Source organism: Pundamilia nyererei, unplaced genomic scaffold, assembly GCF_000239375.1.
Source record: "Pundamilia nyererei isolate P.nyererei 1_Seehausen unplaced genomic scaffold, PunNye1.0 scaffold00488, whole genome shotgun sequence".
In the NCBI taxonomy this organism is placed as follows: Eukaryota; Metazoa; Chordata; class Actinopteri; order Cichliformes; family Cichlidae; genus Pundamilia; species Pundamilia nyererei.
Window position 1 is genome coordinate 179,774 of NW_005187889.1, and position 9,432 is coordinate 189,205.

A 9,432-nucleotide genomic window follows, 5' to 3' on the forward strand; every position below is an offset into this window, starting at 1 on the left:
GGAATGTAAGAGCAGACGGTGTTGATAGTTGAATTTTCAACAATGCTGCAACTTTGTGCGGAGCAGGAGGGGAAGAAAACACTATCAGCAGCACCAGAAAGGAGGAAGACAGAGTGTGGGAACACAGGACCTACACTTTCAACACTTTTATTAGACCTGGGTCCAGTGGACCCCAACACCTTGTATGTAATGTAAATGCGTGGGGGGAGGTACAGTATGAGGTCATTGAAAATGAGTTTATGTTCTTCACAGAAAATAAGCCAAAGCCAATGAATTTCAAGTGGAAAAAATAATTGTTTAATTTTTCTTTAGAAAAAAACTGAAAACAGGTCTCACAGACCCGAACACCATACAAGGGTTAAAAAGTATTAAAGTAAAGCAGTTTCTGTTCTTTCATCTCAGAAACCAAGAAGCCACTCAGCTGTTTGGACCCATGCTTTACATTACTGCCATCTTGTGGTTGCAGTTGGCTGTTGTTGCTGGAAGGTCCACATACCGTTGAACTCATTAGAAACTGTAGTGTGCCTCTATTTCACAGCTGTGTTTGCCATGTGCGAGTAAAAGAGATGGACATCAGAGGGACGGCTCAGGCTGGGTGATTTGGAGATAAAGTTAAGAGCCTTGGCTGAGATTGTACACGTTCAGAGAAGGTACAGTGGATATATTGGACAAAGAATGATGGATATGGAGCTGACAGGCAGGAGGAAAAGAGGAACATTTTGGATGACGTTGTTGAATGTAGTAAAGAAAGACATGCAGTAGAGTTGGTGTGACAGATACTGGGGTGACATGGAGACGGATGATCTGCTGTGGCTACACCTACAACCTGAATAACAGAAAAGTTGAGATGTTTTTATTTTAACAAAATGAAAAATAAAAGACTTTCAAATAACATCAGAACATAAATAACATGACAAATGTTTAAACTGAGAAATTTTACAATTTCACGCCCAAAATGAGCTCATATCAAATGTGATGCTTGCTACAAGTCTCTGAATAGTTGCTAAACGGGCATGTTTACCACGGTGTAGCTCCTCCTTTTCTTTTCAAAACAGTTTGAAGACATCTGGGTATCGAGGTTACAAGTATCTGGAGTTTTTGTCTTGATGCATCCTCAATCATCCAGGAAAATAAATCTCCAAAGGTTGATTCTGTTCATCTGGACGTAGCGTTATGTGGGAGAAACGTTTCGTCATCATCCAAGTGACTTCTTCAGTCTCAGCTGACTGCAGGTTTCCCCAGTCTTATAAACACAACATTAGTTTACACTGTACTGTCAACCTCTGGAGATATCTGGAGTTTTGGTGTTGGGATTTGGCCCCATTCATGCCTGATATAGGTATCAAGCTGCTGAAGAGTTTAACATGTCTTTAGCATGTTTTTCATTTAATGATGCACCAAATGTTCTCTATAGGTGAAACATCTGGACTCCAGGCAGGCCAATTCAGCTCCTGCACTCTTCTCCAGCTGTTGTAATAGCTGTAGTTTCACCTCTGATCTGAGAAGCTTCTTCAGTTCTAAGATCAATACATGGAGATTTTAAGCCCTAAGAGGGTCGTTGACCCACTATTGAGCATGTGCCTCATCACATGAGCCAAGGTGTAAAAACGGGCGTGAGTCACTATCAGCAGAGGTTTCGGGGGAAACCATTGAGAGACCTTGCCTCATCCTGTCATGTGACTTATTGAGATTGACTGACAAGAGATGTGAGTGGGCGTTAAGGCGTCTGGGAAGGGATCTCAAAACTGGCTTATAGATGGCAGACAGTTGGTGTCATAAGCCCCGCCCTCTGCTCAAACCATCTGTCCAAAATGTGAACATTGGCATCCTCGAAAGAGTGACCTGTTTGTAAGTCAACACTGATCTAGGAATCACTGAAGTACAAAAAAGGCTCCTAACTGAAGAGACGAACCAGTGTTTTGTCTCCACATCACAGACAAGTTTGTGATGTGGAGACAAACTTGTCTGTGATCACAAGTTTGTCTGTGATGTTTCAACACTTTGTTACAAGCAGCTTGTCACAAAAACACAGAACATGTTTGAATCTATGAAAAGTGCCAATGAAAACATTTTGACAGGAATAAAAACGTATTTTGAACCATTAAGGTGACTCTCGAAGAGCTTTCAGGGGGAAACGTGAAATATAGACTTGCGCAGCACTCTGCACACCTCCTCTTTCATTCCACACTTCTCTCACAGCAACAAGTTCAGCTCACGATCCAACAAACCGTTAGAAACAGTGCGTCCATGATCGATCGGCAGACTGATCAGGAGAAGTAGTGATTGATCGCATGCATCACAGATAAAACTGACATGAGGTGAGTGTCTGTGTTTCGTAATTATTTTGGTGACACTTCACAGACGAAGCTGGATCCAGTTTTCTGGTCACTTTAAACAAAAACTGAGCGTCAGCTTTAAAGAACTACACACTGAGTTTTATTACGGATGAAATTCAGATCATTTGAGGAGGAATTAGAAGCAGCTCATCAGCTGATTCTGTATTTATTGATTTATTCATTAAGCAAAGACAGTCAGTGGATTTTCATTCAGACTGGTTTCAGCTGGAAAATGTCACCAAATATTTAAGTTGAAATTTTTCATAGTTTCATTTCAGACTGATGACGTAACGGCGATTCCTCTGTTACAGATTCTGTGGTCACAACAAAGCAGAGCAGCAGAGGACAGCAAAGTGTGTTTGAGTCCAGCTTCATGAGCATTTAATGTGCTGGTCACAAAAAGTTCCAGTGTTATAAAGTTACTGCTGTTGTGTTGTGCTGCTTCCTCACCTGTCTGAGGTGGTCAGTTGCTGCATTCACAGGATGCAGCGTTTAAGCAACATCTGAATTTCAAACACAGTCTCTGATCTCTGGCTGAAGTTTCTTCCTCCCACCTGAGCTCACCACAGTGTGAAGGTCAGGTCAGGTCTAGATTGTTGCTCTTTAAAGGTCAAACTATAAAGGTAAAATAATTATAGCAGACACCTGCTCGTTCTTCTGTAGTTCACAAAAGTCTCTTTTTTCTTCCTTCCAGCTGAATGTGTGTGATGATTTCAGCAGTGATATTATGGCCAGTGCAGCAGCTGGTGAGTCTTTATTACTCTGATACATCCTCTCTCAGTGGGCACACATCACTCAGATGTTCAGGCCTTCAAACCCAATCTGAGGCTCTACTGGAAAAGAAAAAAGCAGAGTCAGGTCGGATTATAGCAGTTTATTTTTCATATAACATTATAATACAACATGTCACATCACCTGTAATTTTAATGACCTCAAATTACTCACCAGCACTTCCATCAGCATGAAGGAGTAAGAATTTAAATTGTTACAGGCATGAAGACACTGTAGGTTTTTATCAAGTAATCAGGTATTAAGAGTATTTTAGAAGAAATGAGACACAAAGCACAGTGTAGGTCATTTTAAATAGTTGGTTACAGTACACATCAAACTGAGATAAGAGCCGTTTTTTCTTTGTTGTTACCTGGAAAAATGAAGTCTGTGAAACATCATCGGCTGAATGATGCGCACGTTTGCAAAGTACATGTCTCACTGCTGTGCACAAAAATACATCAGCTTCAGAAAAACCTGTGAAACAAGTTTTGACTCAAGTGAAATTCTTGTCCATTCAGTCATTGTGATATCAAATCCCAAAGAGGAGGGCTCATCTGAGGACTACACCAAGCGTCCACCCTTAGAAGCTGTGGTCAGACTGTGCAGAGACAGATCCTCGTGGAAGATGAAACTTGATCACGCAGAGAAGTTAAAGCACTCGTGTCAGATTGTAAAGGAGAACAATGGAGAACATGTGAGCTGTGACAGATTTGAGACTGAGGATCCTGCTTTAACCAAGACGTCGGAACAATTCAAAGTTTCTGATGAAAGTCGTCTTCAACCCTTTAAATTGAACATGAACACTAAGACACTGGAGAACTCATGGATGTATTAGGTCTTTTTGAGTAAGTGAACTGAGCTGAATCTGCCGCAGTCATGCAGACGGCCCTCGTTTTACTTCATTGAAACACTTTATAAAAATCTGAATAATTCAGGTTTAATAAAGAGAACCAGAGGAATACATTTCTCACTTGATGTAGAAGAGACGGTTATCATTATTACATCATTACAAAAATGACGAGTGGAAGCAGTGAAAGTGGAACTGATGTGCTTTGTTGTTTTGCAGGAAAGTTTCAGAAAGATCCTGCAACAAAAGTCAAAATTCGTGGCGAGAAATCGTTTTTGTCTTCCTTCCCCTGAAAGTTTCTCCTGTTTTCCAGAAACCTGAATGAAAACAATTTGTTGTTGTAGTGTTACTAAAGTAGTACTTTTACAAAATCTGTCAGCTGCAGATTTTTCTTTTTATAAGTTTTATATTCAGATAAATTATCTGACATCATTACATTTCTGATGAATCTTGTATTTTTTCAAAGACTTCAGAGAAATTCAAATTAAGCAAACAGCTGATTGACCCGTTTCACATGTCATCAGCTCATACAGCTGCTCTCTGTGGGGCTGATTACTGCTAATTAAAACGATTGAACGAACTGGTTGATGACACTATTCTGTCAATTCTGACTGAAAGTGTCAGTATGAGTATATACACATGAGGAAAAGACTAATATCTAATATCACTTGTTTGAAAATAGACCTCAAAGTGAGTTTTGTCCATATTCTGCATGAATCAAAGAAAGTTTGAAAGTTTCCCTTTAATTTTTGCTCGATGACACAATGACAGCGCAGTCAATGCATCTCACCACGAAACTGTTTTTTTTTGTATAGTTTCAGTCATTATGCAAACGTCCTGGTTATAAGACCTGACCTGCAGTCAGCTGAGACTGAAGATGAGTGACGAAGTTTTTTTCCTTCAAAAAATGTCCAGATGAACAGAATCAACTTTTGGGGAAATTTTTTTTATTATTTGTTTGTTATAAAATGTAAGAATTACAATAAACTCTGTGAAGATGCAGTATTTATATACTGTGGGCCAGTGGATGAAGTGATGTAAGGAAGCACGTCATGATTAAAAGCACTGTGGAGTAATCTAATCGTAGCTCTGGCATTGCAGCAGTTACAGAGGAACCACATTTATCTTCCACTTACTGTATTTTAAAATAAAGTCAGAGGTTTCCTGGTGATTCTTCTGCCCATCTCTTTGTGGACACTAACGTAGGCGTGTGGATTCAGCGATCAGAACTGTGTGATTTTATGGTAATGACAGGAATGTTTTAGCGTCTCACACAAAGTTTGCTTTAGGCCTACCAAAGTCGTCCCAGGCCTGCAGTAACTGTAGCAAGATCAGTAACAGCATGAATAACTGTAGCAGCATTAGTAACAGCATTAGTAACTGTATCAGTAACTGTATCAGTAACTGTATCAGTAACTGTATCCCACGCTCTGGCAAAGTCTTCCACTCCTTGAGGCACCTGCAGGGAGAAAACATCACAGGAAGTGAGCAGACATCCTGATGAACAGAAGACTGCCATGATTCAAAACTCCATTCAGACCTAGTTTCTTATCAGATAGAGAAATAAAATGAGTGTAAAAGCAAAATTCCTCCGCCTGGGCTGCCGTGCACCTCTGCATGTCTGCTTCAACGTGTGACCCCGCCCCTCCCCGGACAGTCGAGGATGAGTGCACTAACAGCCTGCAGGCTGACGTTTTAATGAGTGTTTGATGGAAAATGACAATGGCAGAGTTTGTGCTCTCTCGTCCAGTCAGTGCCGTTCTTCACGCCTGTCTCATCAGCACAAACACTTTAAAGGGGACAATCTAGGCCTTCAGCAATAATACAGACGGCAATGTATTTAAAAATCTGACCTTTAAGATCTTAACTTAAAAAAAACAAACAAACATCTGTCACATAGGAAAGAAGCATCAATATCTGATGAGCAGACGTATTAACTTGGCCTTAATGTGTTTTATTTGGTGGAGTTTGGTGCAGTTTTCTTGTTTTGTGGGGTTTTTCAACAGAGATGGGGAACTCTAACATGTTGTTTTGTTCACGTTTGTACATCTTAATTTTGAAGTGAAATGTGCTTTATACACTACATGCATATAAAGCACCCTTTTCCTTTGTGTGATGCATTTTTCTCTGTTTTTACAAAAAGGGAACAAAGGTGTTTAACTCAACCTTGGATGATCTTGTTCTTGCTGAGGTGATGTGAAGTGAAACATGCATTCTTTTTTGGTAATGTGCTGGAAAAGCTTGAAAGCTTGAGCTTTTTTTATACATGCATATCTGATTAAATGAGGTTTTTGTAATGAGTTTTTGATCCAATTTTCAAAACACTTTAAATGTGACCTGTTCATTTAAAAACTCCTCTTTAACAGGAAGAAACCTCCAACAGAACCAGGCTGAGGGAGGGGCGGGGCCATCTGCCACCACGAGGGGAGTAGGAGACACAACATCCACATGAAGATCTCCTGTTTACATGTACAGTGCTGAATATGTTTTAAAGCTAAAGTTTAGTCAGTAGGAGATAGATGATGCCTTTACATTATGTTTCTGCAAATCATTCTCTGTTAATCTGAATCCAAAACCTGCTGAAATGGGATTCATCGGTAGAATAAACGTTAATAATAATAATAATAAAATTCAAATAAAGGGTCAAACAGGAAATGAGCTTCCAGCAGCACAGATCTTGTTCTTTGCAAACAGATTCTGTATTTTCTGTCTACATGGTTCCGCCCACCTGCTGCGACGCAGACACACCATATCGTTGCTCTGTGGCAAAGTGCTCACAGTTCCTCCTGATGCTGTGGTACGTTATCTCTCTGCCCACCCAGCTCCTGGCCTCTTTAACAATGACGTCAGCTGGGCGGGGATTATGGGTGGAGTCCAGGCTGTTGTTGATCTGCCACTGGTCATTTCCCACCACAGCCCTCAGATTCTCCTCCCTCACAACCCCCCTCTGAGTTATGACAGCGATGCTGTTGAAACCTGCAAACACATGAAGGATAAACTGGGATCAGAAGTAAAGGCTTCATGATTTCATCCTTTATGCTATGAATCAGTTTCATGTGTGATGTCATTTAAGCTTCTGCTTCCAGACTGGGAGGAGTTAAGCTGTGGGGGGTGTTGTGACAGGTGTGTGCGGGACTTACTGGGCACGACCAAGTGAACAACAGAGCCATCACCAACGTACACAGCCCAGTGCTGATAGCTGCCACGGAAGATCTCTATCAAGTCCCCGCGCTGTGGCCTCCGCCCACTCTGTGATTTACAGACAGAGAACATGTTTGAAGCTGACTGCGCTCAGTGACTGCAGCACATTGATGAGAGACTTCAAATTAAACAAATCAATCAAAGCACAGCCACAGACAACAGAAGCAAACGGTTTTCTTACCATGTCAGTGGGTTCTTCGTCCACAGACCTCGAGCTGCTTTGATCTTCAGAACCTGCAGGAAAAGATCATTTTATAAACCAAATCCATCCACAGACAGTATCAACCTAATAACACACACAGTGTTAACACGATCAATCTCCTCTGAGTATTTACAGTCAGTGATGATGTTTGGGGTTACTGCCCTCACATGTGGGTGAAATCACTGAGACATAATATGTCAGCACTGACTTGGCTGAAGGTTAATCGAGCATCCTTAAAAGACTGACTAATTTAAAGTGGAAAAAAATATTGATATATAACATTTTTAGAGCACTTTTTGGGGCGGGACCATTTTTGGTCCCGAGGGTCATGAAAGGATGGATTTTATAAATGTGCTCCTGCACAAAAAAATAATAATGATCAAAATGAATGTTTGTGCCAATCTTTGGCTCATCTAAAGGCCTAATTATAATAACAATCAAATATTACTTCAAATGTATTTTATGGAAAATATTTAAGTTTTTATGTTTTTTTTCTGTAAAAAACAGGCGCTCATGTACCCAAACTGGTATTTAAAGGGTTAAAACAATGAAAATATAATTAAAACTTAATATGGATATTTTAAGCAGAAGTAGTTTTAAAAGACTGACTAATTTAAAGTGGAAAAAAATATTGATATATAACATTTTTAAAGCACTTTTTGGGGCGGGACCATTTTAGGTCCCGAGGGTCGCGAAAGGGTGGGATTTTGAAGTTTTACAGAGGTTAAAAATGATGATGATAATGAAACAGCAGTCTTGGTATATGTCTGGCATCTTTCTTCAGAGCTTTAATGTTCACCTTCTGTTAAAACTGAATCAAACAGGTGTTTCTGGTATTTAGCTTTATCACTGATATGTGGACATCAAAGATCAGTGTTAGCAGAATATTTTAACTCAAAATTAAACATTTTGAATTTGTGGTGCACTTTACATGCAGTATAAAAGATGGATGTAGCCACTGATGTCACTCGTTGGCTCTTGTTTTGAAGCCTGGAGTGTTTTTACTGTATCATCTGTGTGTTTCATAACCAGGTATGAAGAACATGGATCTGACTGTGAACCTGACTTTTGATGGCTTGTAGTCAAACAACAGCTACCTGTTTTTTTATCCATTACAACCCTCTAAAATTATTATAATTTACAAAAACCTCATAAACCCGTCACAAATGTGTTTCTTGAAGTCAGCATCAAAGGAGCTGAGGCCCTTTTCTCCTACACTTTAATGCAACTGTAAGTCTTAACACAACGTGATGTGTCACGATATTTCTACAGTGGCTTCACTTTTTACACAGAAAGCTAAAATCAGCCTTTCAAGGCTGTTATAAATATTTAACATCCTTTATTAAAAAACATAATGACACCCTCATAGATGAAGAAGACATTGGCATCTCTTATTTTGAAAATCTGCTTCATGTTTTAGCAATCTGCCATTTGACTGGACCGTTTGACTGTGTTTGTAATCGGACTGTGACTGACCAATAAGAATCAGTCATGGGTCAGAGCTCCTCCCCTCTGCACCCAGCAGAGTTTCAGGGTTAAAGTGTGAAGGACTCACGAGATGCTGATGTCGATGTTGATGCTGTGCTTCCCATCACCAACTGAACTTGAGCAACGTGAACTGCAGATGAGAGGAGCTGCTGGGCTTTCTGGAAGAATTAAAATTCAGTTACACAAACACAAACTTTATTAATGACTCTGTTTATCTTCACAGCAGGATTTTATGACCAATGAAGCTGAATTTACATTTCAGGAAAGGTTAAACTGTGAATGTCCTCAGACTTATATAAGAAACCTCTGCAATGTTAAATTAGGTGAGTCAGTAAATTATGTGACGTCAACAGTGACATAAGATAAGAAATGACATCTTTACAGTGCTTTTTACTTTAAACACCAATGAAGGTAAAGATCAAAGCTGACGGGTTAAAATAAACCAGAATAAATTATTTAAATAAAACTAAACTCATCTTTAGAGAAATATCCTTAGTTAGTCAAAGGAGCTTGCAAAGAAAAGCGTCTGGACTTCTTTAAGTTGCTTGAAGACGTTTCACCTCTCATCCGAGAAGCTTCTTCAGTTC

The 9,432-nt window shown here is 39.8% G+C and overlaps 1 protein-coding gene across 2 annotated transcripts in view; it reads right to left on the reverse strand.

The window, feature by feature from the left end:
* Window positions 1–4,898: 4,898 nt before the first annotated feature.
* The window catches only part of LOC102215529 (HRAS-like suppressor 3), a 6,102-nt gene continuing 1,568 nt past the window's right edge, over window positions 4,899–9,432 (reverse strand). Inside the window, exons 2-7 of one of the 2 annotated variants that reach the window (XM_005753963.1) lie at window positions 8,913–9,003; window positions 7,337–7,389; window positions 7,095–7,203; window positions 6,683–6,930; window positions 5,347–5,413; window positions 4,899–5,274 (exon numbers count right to left, since the gene is read on the reverse strand). In XM_005753963.1, coding sequence (XP_005754020.1) covers window positions 5,246–5,274; window positions 5,347–5,413; window positions 6,683–6,930; window positions 7,095–7,203; window positions 7,337–7,389; window positions 8,913–8,949 — 543 coding nt within the window. In that variant the 5' untranslated portion in view covers window positions 8,950–9,003 and the 3' untranslated portion in view covers window positions 4,899–5,245. Of the gene's footprint in view, window positions 5,275–5,334; window positions 5,414–6,682; window positions 6,931–7,094; window positions 7,204–7,336; window positions 7,390–8,912; window positions 9,004–9,432 lie in introns of both variants that reach the window. The other variant, XM_013916156.1, reaches the window with a different exon arrangement.